Raw genomic sequence first — 15,270 nt, 5'->3', positions numbered from 1 at the left:
CTGAAGCCCTAACCCCTACATTGTTCAAAGGTCAACCATATATATTTTTACTTCTTTGTGTCTTGTCTCTCCCTGCTAGAATATAACGTTTTATTCACTGCTGCATTATTCCAGCTCTCAGGACTCGGTGTAGCTGGCCTACAGTGGGTGCTCAACTCCTACTTGTTCAATGAATGAACAATTATGAAATTATATTACCTGATATTTGGATAGTTCTTTAGGATTTGTAAAGTACCATCACAAGTACTGTTTAAAAAAATTTTTTTTAGTATTTATTTTTGAGAGAGAGAGAGAGAGAGAGAGAAAGAGCGCAAGCAGGGGAGGGGCAGAGAGAGAGACATAAACCGAAGCAGGTTCCAGGCTCCAAGCTGTCAGCACAGAGCCCAACATGGGGCTCGAACTCACGAACCGTGAGACCATGATCTGAGCCAAAGTCAGACATTTAACTAACTGAGCCACCCAGGTGCCCCACAAGTACCATTTCATTTAAATCTATTTAGGTGATATTGTTGTTTTCCTCGGAGAAACCAAAGATCCCAGGGCTGTATGGGCTACGTATATGGACACCCCATGTTAGAGTTGGAAGGGAGATCTCGGAGGGCGACCATTTATGGAACACCCACTCTGTCAAACGATGCGCTAGGCACTTCACATAGACAGCCGACCTTTGGGCAGCGTGGAAGTTAGGGACACAGGCACCCTGTGAGGTCAAAAATCCATGTGTACCTTTTGACTCTCCCAGAACTTAACTGCTAATAGCCTACTGTTAACTGGAAGTCTTACCGATAATATAAACAGTTGATTAGCACGTTTTGCGTTTGTATTACACACTGTATTCTTACAACAAAGAAAGCTAGAGAAAAGAAAATGTTATTAAGAGAATCACAAAGAAGAGAAAATCCATTTACACAGCCAGACTGCATTGCTCTACTCTAAGTTTATGTTGTCTGTTTGTGAGATGAACTGTCTGTCAGCACCTACGTAATAGGTAGATGTAGATGCTCTACGCGTTACTAACACCAGATAGAAAAAATGAAAAGATATGAAGAAGAAATTCGTATTTATTTACAGGTATAATGCTTCAGGCACTAATATTGAAGAAGCAGCAATAAGACCGCATTATGGGAGCTTAGTGTAATCAATATGATTGTTTTGTGGTAGCCTAGCCTATGCTCTAACGAATGAGTCATTATCAAATTTTTATGCGTACAGTATTATAGTTGTATTCATATTATAGTACTAGGAACGTGGATACATTTTTTTTTACCCGCCCCCCATACCTGTGATGATAGGATGATACATAGTTTCTCCAATCAAGATAGAGCAACTGTACTGTATGCTAATGTATGCTAATGTAACTCTTTTAAAGCAAAGTTATAAAACAGTAAGGAAACCAATAGGTTATTAACTGTATAGTAAATATCACTCACCTTACGCCCACACAGGGAGAGGCTGTCCACTTCCACACAGTCTTGTGCACAATGTTTTACATGATGAAGTCTTAGGTGATGAGGATACAAAAACATCTCGTACAGTTCTTGCCATTACAGTTGGTAGATTTTCACACACAGACTCACAAAGTTTATTAACGTATGGCGCGATGATTATTTACTGTTCACTAAACGGAAGTGGCTCATCGTAAGGTCTGTATCCTGGTCAGTCTCCTGGCGAGTAGGCTGAGGCAGAGGAGATGTCAGCTCGCGGCCTCAGGGGTAGCAGAGGTGGAAGGGGAGGCAGGTGACACGGCACAGTACTTACAGAAATACATCGTAATCTGTCTGACTTCTTTGTGTTTCCATTTCTCTAATAACGTTTGTTTGTTTGTTTTGAGGGAGGGCGGGAGAGGGGCAGAGAGAGAATCCCAAGCAGGCTCCACACTGTCAGCACAGAGCCTGACGTGAGGCTCGATCTCACAAACGTGAGATCATGACCTGAGCTGAAATCGAGAGTCGGGTGCTTAACCGACTGAGCCACCCAGGCGCCCTCTCTAACAATGTTTTTATACAGTGCCAATCTTTCTTCCACTGTCTGCTTCAGTCTCAGTGCCCATATCATGAAAAGGTCCATGTCGTGAAAGAAGTCGAGAGCAGTCTTGAGTAGCCCGAATCCTTCTGCCAGAAGGTCCAATGTCAATCTGTTTCCTGGCACTGCGTCTTCCATGCCTTCTTCTTCATCGTCCAGCACTGGTTCTGAAAATTCATCTCCCTCAAGCTGTCTTCTGCTAATTCCCCTGGTGTAGTGTCTATTAGCTCTTGAATTTCTCCAAGATCCATATCTGCTTTCAGCCCCCATCTCTTTGGCCACCTCCACTTTCTTTTGATCTCTTTCATGGTTACCTTGATCGGCTCTGTCCTAAGTCCTGTGAAGTCATGCACAACATCTGGCCATGGTTTTCTCCAGCAGGAATTTATTGTTTCAGGCTTGATGGCATTTGTGGCCTTTTTTACAACAAAAATGGCATTTTCAATCACGCAATCCTTCTAGACTTTCCATCAGGGTTCTCTTCAGAGTGATGACAATCCTTTTCATAAAGTACCACGCGTTATGAGCCTTAGAGGTCATGATCCCGATCTAGAGGCTGAAATGTTGTGTTTGGGGGCAGTAGACCACTCGATGCCTCTAGCATTGACCTCGTGGGGTTCTGGGTGGCCAGGGGCATTGACTCAAATGGAAAGAACTTTAAAAGGCAGTCCTATACTGACAAGGTCCTTCTTGACTTCAGAGACAAAGCATCAAAGGAACTAATCCAGAAAAAGGGTTCTCGTGTCCAGGCCTTCTTGTTTTACAAACAGAAGACTGGCAGCTGGTGTTTACCTCTTCCCTTCAAAGCTCGAGTGCTAGCAGCTTTATAGATAAGGGCCGTCCTGACCATAAACTCAACCGTATTGCACAATGGGAGGATTATCCTGCCCCTTCCTGCCTCAAATCCTGATGTTCGCTTCTCTTCCTAAAAAACGTCCTTTGGGGCATTTTTTTCTTTCCAGAGTAGGGCACTTTCATCTGCATTAAAAACATGTCCAGGCAGATTTCCTTTCTCCTCAGTGATTTTCTTTATAGCCTCTTGGTCAGCAGAGACTGACCTCTTTCTCCTGTCTTCTTGACTTCTTTTTTTTCTTTTTAACATTTTAGTTATTTTTGAGAGAGACAGCGTGAGTGGGAGAGGGGCAGAGAGAGAGAGGGAGACACAGAATCCAAAGCAGGCTCTCCAGGCTCTAAGCTGTCAGCACAGAGCCCGATGTGGGGCCCGGACCCACAAACCATGAGATCATGACCCGAGTCGAAGTCAGATGCCTAACTGACTGAGCCACCCAGGCGCCCCTATCTTGACTTTTTTTTAAAAAGTCAAACCTGTTTGTAAACTTATCGAACCATCTTTTGCTGGCATCAATTCTCCAGCACCAGATCCTTCACGTTCCTTTTGCTCTACATTATCATATAATGACTTCGCTTTTTCTCAAATTACATTAGAGTCTTTAAGTATGCCTTTCTTGACAGCAATCCTACGGCCACATAAAAGGTGCATTTACCATATGTGAGCAAAAGGTAGTTCTCAAAACGTGCAAGATTTTTGTGCCTGTTGGCATAGCTGTGGCAACAGCTTCCTGGGTTTCCTTTGCTTTTTTTTGCCACGGGCCTTACGCTGGATTCACTTATCTTGAAATGGTGGCCACGGCTGCAGACCTCCAGCTGCGGGGCCTCTCAAGGTCAACTTTTTCTTATAACGCCGTGCCTTTGCTTCCTGGGAGAACTTCACCAGCGGCACTTCGTACGGGTTCCACAGGATTATTCAAGGTCGTTTACAGGATCGCACTAAACACAACATCAAACACACGAGGACCGCCGCAGAGCGACAGGTCACTTTTGCGACACGCGAGTTACTGGAGGGGTGACCTGCACAAACAGCGATGATGAGCCTTGCGCGGCGTTTTCACTGGACATTCCCAACATCTGCGCTCACTGCAACAGCAACAGGAGGTGCCTACGACATTACTACGGCAGGTACGGCGTGTACCACGGTTTAACTGTACGCAGTTAGGATTTAATATCGTACCTTCACATTGGGTCACGTTTCTCTCAACTGGGAACGGCACCAGGGACAGTGTGAGTGCTTGCGGGCAGGAAGTTTAGGTAACGTTTACCTATAATAATAGATCTGTGGCTATTTTATGGTAGTAAATAATAAGACTAGTATCTACAACTATTTTCTGCATTCGTGACATACTTGAGTCTTAACTTGTCAGTACTTCTAGGCTATGTGGGTCACATCTGTGAGATTTTTCAAAAGGTCACAAACCTCCCAAAGAGTTCTCCACTATGTGTACTGAAAAACATCCACCTAGAAGTGGACCCATGCAGTTCAAACCTGTGTCGTTCAAGGGTCAAGTGTACTTGGAAACCTCCCAGGAGCCCAGTGAGGTGGAGGAGACGCCCGTTAACAGCAAAGATAATGAGGCTAAGGAAGGTAAAGTCACACAGGATAGAGAGGAGCAGGGATTCCAAGCCAGACTCCTGAGGTCCCCCGTACAGTGCTGCCCCGCGTCCACAGCACAGCCATCACCAAGTAATCATCGCATCTCTTAAAGTAAGAAGCCCTGGGGCAAAATTCCATACCAACTAGGAGAGCCCATGGATGGGGCTCTCCTCCTAAATATATCTTGCATCCGGAGTCAGAGGACCAACACGGAATCCACTTGTCGGCGTCCACACTGCCAACCCCAGGAGAAGCCACTACCACCACTCGCCCAGACTACTTCAGGAGCCTCCCATGGCAGCCCAGAAGAACAGGACCCCCACTACAAGGAGTGAGGGTGACAAGGGCCCCAGCCACGACTCTGAAAACATCACCATGTCTGTGCCACAGCCACGGGCTGCCTCTGGCCCACGCGGGACGCAGGAGCGATGCTGAGGCGGGCCTCCGGGGGCGGCCAGCAGCGGCCTGAGGCCCCCACGGTGGCTGCACGGTGGCCCAGCCTAGCGTGNCCCCATCCCCAGTCTCCTGCTTTCAATCCCACCACCGCACAAGCCTTCCCCCGCCAGTAGCCAATGGTTATTAAAAATGGAGGCCCTCACACTGCTCCCCTGTGCACACAACTCCAACGTTTATGAGACTAGGAGCCAGTGTAGACCTCGAACCCTGAGGCCTAAGAATCTGGCCCCCTCCCCGCGCCCTCCCTTGCTCTCTGTGCACCAACCGCATTTCCCTTTTTTCTGTTCCCCGAATTTGCCAAACCCTCTCCCACCTCAAAGCCTCTTCCTGGAACACCCCACCCAGCACTAGGCTCGCTCCTCCACATCACGTGTGTCTCGGTTCAAATGGCACCACCCCAGAGAGGAAGTCACCCTCTCCCGTGGCTACCCTGTATCTGATTATTTCACAGGACTTGGGCTACCTGAAATGATCTCGTTGACCTGCTTACTGCCTGTCTCCCTTATGAAACGTCCTCCGTAAGGACAAGGATCGCGCCTCGTCTTGTTCACAAAAGGGAAGCCAGACTCCCTTCTGACATGGTTCCTCACCTCTCCCTCCATGCTGCTAATTCGGACCAGTTCGTTGAGGATCAGCAAGGCCCCGTGGATGCGATCGTCCCGATTCATGCCCTTCTCCTTGGCCAGCGTCTCATCAAACCCTTTCTCTGCTTCTTCAAACGTGTGCTATTAGAGATACGGAACGTGTTAATTACCCAAGGTCCCAAGGCAGAAAGACCAGCAGTCCACCCCCTCCACACAGGGGGCTCTGAGGCGTCAGCGGGCCTGGCCAGGGGCTTGTGCCAGCAACATCAACGATATAAATTTCCCAAGCTCTCTGGTGTAATTTAGCTTTAACCTGCACAATACCATGAAGGCAGAGACCGTGGCCATCCCCGTTTCACAGATAAAAACCAAGGAAATTAAATGACTTGTCCAAGGTCACAGAGCAAAGCCAACCCTAGAACCCAGGTCTCCAATGCCACGTTTAGGGCTCTCTTTGCAGCACCAGCTCCTCGGTAAGTGCTCTTGGCACCAGCAACTGGCATAGGGCTCATGACACTAGAGGAGAGAGAGCCAGCACTTTCTAAATTAGTATCGCTGTGTGTCGCTGCTTCTCAGACACCCAGTTTCCTATATTTTCACGCCTCTGAGAGGAGAGCTCTTATAATTGCTGATAAGAAGGCAGAAGTCACAGTTTTACCATATCCCATTTTCCTTCGCTCTTAGTGGTTCTTAGGGGTATGTAAAATAATGGAGTGGCCACCAACAGATCTTTGCTTTAGTGAAAAACAATGATATAACTACTGATTCATGCTGAGCTTAAGAAATCATTTGAGACCAACAACAAACGTGACACTTGCTCTATGGCAAGGGCCCTGTTGCGGCCCTCTAGGCCAGGTCATGCTGTATATAAGTGTGCTCTGGGGCGCCTGGGGGGCTCAGTCAGTAAAGTGTCCAACTTCGGCACAGATCATGATCTCACGGTTCGTGGGTTCCAGCCCCGCGTCTGCCTCTGCGCTGACAGCTCGGAGCCTGGAGCCTGCTTCAGATTCTATGTCTCCCTCTCTCTCTGCCCCTCCCCACTCATCCTCTGTCTCTGTCTCTTGAAAATAAAGAAACATGTAGGGGCGCCTGGATGGCTCAGTCGGTTGAGTGTCAGACTTTGGCTCAGGTCATGATCTCACAGTTTGTGGGTTCGAGCCCTGCATCAGGCTCTGTGCTGACAGCTAGCTCAGAGCCTGGAGCCTGTTTCAGATTCTGAATCTCCCTCTCTCTCTGGCCCTCCCCTGCTCATGCTGTCTCTCTCTCTCTCTCTCTCTCTCAGAAATAAGTAAAACATTAAAAAATATTTTTAAAGAAACATTTAAACAAATGCTTTGCAGGCGAATGCAACAGAACTGCCTCCTCACCCTGTACCACTGAGGCTTCTGCATCTCCTTCGGCTCCCGCTGGGTGGTGAGAATCAGACAGGCACGAAGGGCGGCCACAGCTCCCTCGCGGATGGCCTGTTTGGGGTCCCACACGGCCACGAATATGTTGTCAAAGAAGGGCTGAACTTGCTGGAAGAAGAAGGTGGGGACGCTGATGGCCAGCTCGCGGAGAACCAGAACCTGGGAGGGAAAAGCACACAGAGAACCTTGATCTGTATCAGAGAGTTTCGTTCCATCAGGATTCGGCTTCTTGCCATCCTGGGGCCTGCATGTATATCCATCAGGAAAAGACCCCATTTGTCCACTCTTCTAGCTGGGAACCTCTGGGGACATAGGAATAAAAGAAAAATTGATCAAAAGTCTCAGTGTTCAGGGGCGCCTGGGTGGGTCAGTAGGTTAAGTGTCCAACTTCGGCTCAGGTCATGATCTCACGGTTTGTGAGTTCGAGCCCAGTGTTGGGCTCTGTGCTGACAGCTCAGAGCCTGGAGCCTGCTTTGGATTCTCTTCCCCTCTCTCTCTGCCCCTCCCCTGCTCATGCTCACTCACTCTCTCTCACAAAAATAAATAAACATTAAAAAAAAAGAATCAAATAAAATCTCAGTGTTCATTATCCTCGGGTGTTTACAAACATGGGATGCTCAGAATATTGGAACATGAGCTCTGGACGGCAGACATACTTAAGCTTTGTATTCTGTCCCGAAGACGGTCTAAAACCATCCCTGGGGCACAGCGGTATTTGATAAACATGTATTTATTTTTATGTTTATTTATTTATTTTGAGAGGGAGAAAAGCACAAGCGGGGGTGAGACAGAGAGAGAGGGAGGGAGAGGCAATCTCAAGTAGGCTCCGCATTTCTAGCACAGAGCCCAACACGGGACTCGAACTCACGAACTGTGAGATCATGACCTGAGCTGAAATCCAGAATGGGATGCTTAACTGACTGAGCCACCCAGGCGCCCCTCGATAAGCATTTATTAAAGGAGTTAATAATACTGTTCAATATTTAATTTTGCTATATGTTCATCTGACAGTGGAAGAAACTGAGGGTCAGAGGTTGCCCCGAGTTTCAGAGTTAGAAAGGACAAAGCCGACTTGAAGCAGGGTCCACGTCTGTCCCTCCCCCAGTACCAGGGTCCCTCCCCATGGTACTGGCTCCTGAAGACGGAGCCAACAGGAAAAGAGCCAAATGGCGCTCTGCTCCCCACCACATTCATTCCCAGATTCTCAAGGACAGAGTCTCCCTCATCTCGCAGCCTGGGGGCCTGGCCCCTCAAACCAGTCTTTTTCAGGGACGAGCCTCAGAAAAGCAGTAGGGGTGCACCACGCGAGGATAAGGGGCTCCCACTCCCCCAACTGCAGAACGGCCCATGGGGAAAGAGGGAGTTTGGGCCAGGTATCCACCAAGCAACAAATGCCTAGAAAATAAACAAGAAAGGCCCGAAAGGAGGCAGACCACCACTCCCCCTGCCCCCGCTCCTCCCCTCTTCCTAGTACTTCCGCGTTCCCGCAGCACAGCAGGGAGACCTTGACACAGGATCAGGTAGACAGGACGGCCGTCTGGGGCTTAGCAAGCCGCTTAGCTTGTGGTTTCCTCTCCAGCCTGTGGCCAAGGGGGAACCTTCAGCTCAGGAGGCAATTGTGATTCTAGGAAATGAGAGGTGCAGGCAGGGCTGTGCCTATTAAGCAACAGAAGAGAGCTTCCAAGTTTCCTCTTTGGGTACGAAGCTTGGGGTCAAAAGAGAAAGGGATTCAGGACCCCAAGAAGCACAGTGCCTCTGCCTGGAGCGTCCCTTCACTGCCTGCCTTTCAGGGACCCGAGCTCATTGTACAGAGGACCATGACACCATGCCCTCTCCCCGCGGGCACTCACGGCTGCGTGTCGCCGGCCCTCGTTGCGGTCAGCGCCCAGCCACTCCAAGGCTCGCTTCACCTCGAACTCCACGTACTCGGCCGTAAAAGTGTCGCCTGCCATGGCGAGGCGGCCAATGGCCTTGGATGCCATCTCCATGACAACTGGGTCATTAGAGGGGAGGAGGTTCCGAAGATAGTTAGCAAATCTGCCGATTCGAGTGGCATTCCCGCCTTCCACTCCTATGAGGCTGGCTGGGAAGGACAGGAAGACAGAAGGTGAGGAAGGGCACATCCAGTACAGAAGAGTGTGCTGCCCGGACAGGAAGACGGCCGCGCAACCTCTTCCTTCTACTTCGAGTACTGAGCGCAACTTCCAGATGGGAAGGATGCAGGTCATTTTCATTTTAAGCAGCAGATTTGACATTTGTGCCCGAACTACTTACATAAAGCAAAACAACCTTGTTTTAGGACATATGATTTGTTTTCCCAAGAAGAAAAAGGAATAAAACGGAGAATGAATAATAATGCACCAGGTCGGTCCCTGGGATGTGAAAATTACATGCTTTTTTAGCACTGCACCCCAGCTCTGGCTTTCCATTTGTGCGCCCCGCTATGCCGAACTGCTCGACTGGGAAACCAGAGCCTGCAACGAGCCACACGGGGAGGTGGAGAAGCCCAGCTTCTAGTCTGGGCCCAGGCACGGCCTGGCCCTACGAAAGTTGCGTTAATGGTTCTGAGACTCCATCTCTGAAAATGCCAGCTGGGTCACAGCCTAGCTGTGCTAGGCTACCTAGCTGCTACTAGTACTAATGCCTGAATAAGTACACTGAGTGCCACAGGGCTCTTTAAAATCTCATGAAACAGGGAAGAACTCAGCACCTAGTAAGCAGCAGACATGGGAGCAGTGGACACAGAGGTGGGCCGCACTTCGTTCCCCATCGCCAGAGGCCCTGTCCTTACCTATGGCCAAGATGCCACCTTTCCTTTCGTTGGCATCTGAGCTGGAGACCAGTTCAAAAATGTGATGGTTCAGCTGATCATAGAAGCGAGTAGACTCCTCTTGACTCATCTGGGGAGAAAGATATACTCAGAACAACTTCTAATGTCTCCCGGATGCTGGGGGTGGGGATGGGGGAGGGGGGGTGGCTCCCCAAGGTGGGGACTGAGAGGGGGCCAGCAGATTATGCCAAAGAGGACAGAACTACCGCCTACGCTTATGGCTATAAACTGTTGAGCAGATGAACTCGCGGCTCATTTGTCTACGGAACAAATGCCTGTTGAGTATCTGCTCCATGGCAGGCCCCGTCCTGGGGTGACAAGGATGAACCAGACGCTGTCCAGACATTAGCACGTGTTCTATCCAGAAAGCCCCAGGCTACCAGCTCCTCAAACACATCGCAACCGGGGTTAGCAGACAGAAAGAACCAAAGGTCTGGAATATGGTGGGAAAACGAAAAAAGTAAAGAAAGAAAGAAGGAAGGAAGAAAGGAAGGAAGGAAAGAAAGGAGGGAGGGAAGAAGGAAGGAAGGAAGGAAGGAAGGAAAGAGGAAAAGAAAAAAGAAAAGAAGAGAAGAGAAAAAAGGAACAGTAGACTCTACATTGACTCCTGAAAGGTCATCACAGCACAGGAAATGCCATAGAAATGTGTAGTCCCTGCAAAGGAACTGGCTCTACAGACAGGAAAAACTTGGGTGCCTTTGTTTTCCAAATCCTCACTCAGCTGTCAAAAGGAAATCGAAACCAGTGTGGGTACGTTTAGGCCCAATACTCCACGACAGGTCACAGCAGCCCCGACCTCTCGCAGCTCCATGGTGACATAGTGCTGGAGCTCCTTGGCAGCTTTGGCCCTGGTCTCCTCATTCCGGCTCTTCAGGCCGCTGGCAAACTGCTGCAGGACGCTCACATTGCTGGACGTGGTGGCGGCGGCGGCGGCGGCAGCAGGCCCCGTTCCAAGCATCTTGACCTGAGGTTCTTTGGAGAGAAACTTCCTTCAATATTCTGCAAAACCAACGATGGTGATGGGTGTATTTACGGCACCAGTTCCTCAACACAGATCTCCTCTCTGCCCACTGGCAGGCAGGGAGGGGATCCTAAAGAGGTGGGGAGGCCTCAGTGAGGAATGTACAGAAAGTTTCGATTCATTCAACAATGACCGGTGTTTAAAAGAGGCAGCGTTGGGGGCGCCTGGGTGGCTCTGTCGGTTAAGTGCCCAATTCCTGATTTCGGCTTGGGTCTTGATCTCATGGGTCCAAGCCCCACATCGGGCTCTGCACTGACAGTGCTGATAGTGTGGAGCCTGCTTGGGATTCTTTCCCTGCCTCAGAACCAATAAATAAACTTAAAAAAAAAAAAAAAAAAAGAGGTGGGGTAGCAGACAGGGTTAAACTGTCGGCTCTGGAGCCAGACTATCTGGGCTCGAATCCAGTCTAAAATTACATATTAAAATATAGATTAAATGAGTTAATAAATGTTAAAAAGTGCTTAAAACAGTGCCAGGTACACAGTGAGTTCTTAATAATCGTTAGCTGTTATTACCAATACGACTACTACATATATGGCAAAATGCCAGGAACTAGAGTTGGGGAGGTAGAAAGAGAATAAAACAAGTTTAAGACTGCCCCTTTCCTTAAGGAGTTCAATTTATTTTTTTTTTAAATGTTTTATTTATTTCTTAGGAGAGAGAGAGACAGCGTGAGCAGGGGAGGGTCAGAGAGAGAGGGAGTCACAGACTCAAACAGGCTCCAGGCTCTGAGCGGGCAGTCAGCACAGAGCCCGACGCGGGGCCCGAACCCACGAACTGCGAGATCATGACCTAAGCGAAAGTCGGACGCTCAACCGACTAAGCCACCCAGGCGTCCCTTTAAGGAGTTCAATTTAAAAAGGGATATCAATTGCTATTCTATAGCAGCACTGTCCAACAGAAATATAATACAAGCCATAAAAGTAATTTTTATAAATGTTTATTTATTTATTTTTGAAAGAGAGAATCCCAAGCAGGTTCCACGCTGTCAGTGCAGAGCCCGACATGAGGTTCCAACTCATGAACCGTGAGCTCATGACCAGAGCCAAAATCAAGAGTCGGAACACTTCACCAACTGAGCCACTTGGGCGCCCCCATAAATGTAACTTTAAATTTCCTGGTGGCCATATCAAAAAAAGGCAAAAAGAAACAGATGAAAGTAATACAATTCTTAAAGCTAATATATCCAAAATATCATTTCAGCATGTCATCAGCATAAAAATTATTGATGTATTTTCCGTTCTCTTTTTGTACTAAGTCTCAAAGATGTACCGTGCCTTTTCCACTCACGGCCACCTCAACTCCGACTAGTCACATTTCAGGTGCTCTAAGCCACCTGTGGCTGGTAGTTATTGCATCGGACAGTGCAGTGCCATAAAGCACTAGTACTTGGAATGTGAGCTAAAAGAGACTGATTAGTTCCTGAGATCATTCATTTTATTTCTCAATTATATACTGTTCCTTCCCTCAGTGAGCTTACAATCTAAGGGGAAATACAAATAATCAGGGAACCACAGTAAAGTGGCCATCATAGGGCTCAGCCCAGACTGCTACGGGAGGAACACATATACCTATCCTAGGGATGTCCTGATTATCTCAGAATTTTTTATATTATATTAGAACTAAGAATTTTTTCAAAATTCTTAGTTTTGAAACTATCTGTGAGATGCAGAGAGGAAAAAAACAACAACTAGGGAATAACTGGTTGTGTAAAGCTTTTAAGTACGCCAATGCCAAGGAAAAGGCTGCAGAAGGAAATGTCATCCTTCAAGGGAGAGGAAACCCAAGGATCCCTGATGGGAAAACTACTATGGAATGTGTGCCCGCCCCTCTGCGATGATGGGGAGGGAGGCTGGCAAGTAATTCTCATTCTCAGGAAGGAACCACAGTATCTTCACGGGGTCTAAAGCCCACGGGCCCATCTGCTCCAGGCAGAATTCAACCAGAATACTTCTAAGTCCAATATCCTGAGTCTTGGTAAGGGCTTGCACATGTTAAAGTTGGGGTGGCTGAAACTGGGCGTGGGGGTGGGGAGGGCAGAGAGGATGAAACCCAAGGATGGAACCCAGCTCAGCTCTGGGGACTGGATCCTTGAGAGATCCCCAGGGTGCAGTGCAAGGGGCACACACCGGCGCTGCTCCTTTCTGAGGACAACCTGTAGGTGGCTCGAAAGATGGGGTGACTGCGGGGCATGGAGACCCAAAGGCGCCCGGCGGGACCGGAGCTGATGGGCCGCCCTTCGCGGCACCAAGGACACACGGCAGGCTGAGTGGTCTGGGGGTCTCCTGGGGGTCCGGAAGGAGGTGGGTGCTGCCTCGCCGGGTGGGGGTCAAGGGCTCAGACGGCGCCCAAGTCCGTAGGGACCCCACGGACAAGACGGGCGACTTCCCGGCACCCACCCAACGGACCAGGCTGACCCTGGGTCTGGAGATCCCTCCACCTTAGAGGGGTCGGTGCCAGGCCCCAGACTCACCGCGCGGCTTCGGCCGAGGCCTCAACTGCCGCCACCTGTGCGGGTACCGCCGCTTCAGGCCCCGGCCCCACCACCCGCCTTCCCCGCTGTCCTCTAAGCCGGGCGGGAGGGAGGGCGGACTCCCAGCGCTGAGGACCAATCGCCAGGCGTAAGGACAAGATGGACTAGAACGCCGACCAATAGAAATGAAGGAGAAGCGAGGCTTGGGACCCGGCTTCTCTAGGGGGCGGGGACTGTTCAAATAGACAAACCAGGCGGCCAGTGGCAGACGAAAGGAGGCTTGAAGGAGGCCTACGTCCACTTGGGAGAACCAATCAGCCGTGAGTTGATTTCAGCCACTTCCACGCGCACATCCGGTGCGTCGCTACTATTAGTCCCCTCTGCCTCGGCCCTGTGGCCGTGCGGGTCCTGGTGTGCGGTACCGCTGTAGTCAGAGTGTGAGCGACGTGGTGCCCTGTCTTCAAAAGAGCAAAGCTGTGGAACTTTGGGACTAGTACTGCTTATGCACCCGTGATTTCTCTTCTTTGAAATGCAGTGTGCGTTTAAAAGCGCTTTTAGGGGCGCCTGGGTGGCTCAGTCGGTTAAGCGTCCGGCTTCGGCTCAGGTCATGGTCTCACGGTTCGTGGGTTCGAGCCCCGCGTCGGCTCTGTGCTGACAGCTCAGAGCCTGGAGCTTGTTTCAGATTCTGTGTCTCCCTCTTTCTCTGACCCTCCCCTGTTCACGCTGTCTCTCTCCCTGGAGCTTGTTTCAGATTCTGTGTCTCCCTCTCTCTCTGACCCTCCCCTGTTCACGCTGTCTCTCTCTCTCTCTCTCTCTCTCAGAAATAAATAAAACACTAAAAAATAAATAAAAGCGCTTTTAGTTAGAATTTCCCTGTTTTCCAAAATGATCTAGCCTAGAAGATCATTCCCATAACCAAGTTTTAACTGAATGACCTACTCCTAAATAAGTAGTTTTAAAGCAACGTCACTTAAAAACATCCAGGGGCTCCTGGGTGGCTCAATGGGTGGAGCCTATGGCTCTTGATCTAGGATCCTGAGTTCAAGCCCCACTTTGGGTGTGGAGCTTACTTACAAATTTTAAAAAATTAATTAAAATAAAACATCCTCTCAAACATCAAGAGCAAAAATGGAATTTGACTACATCTAAATTTTTGTATCACAGTTATAATCAACAAAAATTCCTCTCACAGTAGGAGTCTAATTAAAACGATGCATTCATATTAAGGAAAATGTTTGGAGCCACTAATGCTAATAACGTAGATTAATATTTACTAAGAAGGGAATTTGTTTAAAAAAAAATACAGTCTTTGGGGCACCTGGATGGCTCAGTGGATTATGCCCTGGAGTCTTGACTTTGGCTCAGATCATAATCTGTCTGGTTGGTGAGATGGAGCCTGGCATCGGGCTCTGCACAGAAAGTGCGGAACCTGCTTGGAATTCTTTCTCTGCTCCTTCCCTGATTATGTGGGTGCTCGCTCTCGCTCGCTCTCTCTCAAAATAAATATTTTTTTAAATACAAGCTATACAACAATAGAAGTATAATATAACCCCTTATAAAGCATGTATATACTTCTTATGTGTCTATTCATAGGGGATAGGGATATACAACTAAGATGTAATGGAATGTGGAGAGGGCATACTTTTTTCTTTATCCATTACCATCAATGACTTGCATAATAAAAAGTGTCTAAAATACCATATGACTTCACTCATTTGTGGAATTTCAGTAACAAAACAGACAAAGTTATGGAAGGAAGGAGAGAGAGAGGGAAACAGACCATAAGAGACCCTTTAGGATAGAAAACAGACTGAGAGTTGATGGAAAGAGTTGGGTGGGGGATGGGCTAAATGGGTGATGGGTATTAAAAAGGGCACTTATAATGAGCATTGGGTGTTATATGTTAAGTGATGAATCACTAAATTCTACTCCTGAAAACCTTATTACATTATACATTAACTAACTAGAATTTAGATAAAATTTTGAAAGGAAAAAAAGAAGTGTCTATTGAAGATATTTAAGTTTC

The 15,270-nt window shown here is 48.5% G+C and overlaps 1 protein-coding gene across 2 annotated transcripts in view; it reads right to left on the bottom strand.

Annotated features, from left to right (window-relative positions):
* MTOR (mechanistic target of rapamycin kinase) overlaps positions 1-13,326 on the bottom strand; it is a 138,555-nt gene extending 125,229 nt beyond the window's left edge. Inside the window, exons 1-6 of one of the 2 annotated variants that reach the window (XM_077763809.1) lie at positions 13,245-13,326; positions 10,547-10,722; positions 9,712-9,820; positions 8,771-9,003; positions 6,879-7,079; positions 5,518-5,652 (exon numbers count right to left, since the gene is read on the bottom strand). In XM_077763809.1, the coding sequence (XP_077619935.1) occupies positions 5,518-5,652; positions 6,879-7,079; positions 8,771-9,003; positions 9,712-9,820; positions 10,547-10,708 (840 nt within the window). In that variant the 5' untranslated portion in view covers positions 10,709-10,722; positions 13,245-13,326. Of the gene's footprint in view, positions 1-5,517; positions 5,653-6,878; positions 7,080-8,770; positions 9,004-9,711; positions 9,821-10,546; positions 10,750-13,244 lie in introns of both variants that reach the window. The other variant, XM_077763808.1, reaches the window with a different exon arrangement.
* Between the last annotated feature and the right edge of the window lie 1,944 nt (positions 13,327-15,270).

The sequence above is a fragment of the Crocuta crocuta genome, unplaced genomic scaffold (assembly GCF_008692635.1).
Source record: "Crocuta crocuta isolate KB4526 unplaced genomic scaffold, BGI_CrCroc_1.0 scaffold13, whole genome shotgun sequence".
Classification (NCBI taxonomy): Eukaryota; Metazoa; Chordata; class Mammalia; order Carnivora; family Hyaenidae; genus Crocuta; species Crocuta crocuta.
The sequence above is the reverse complement of the archived record's forward strand: the minus strand, read 5'-3'. Positions and strand labels throughout refer to the sequence as shown.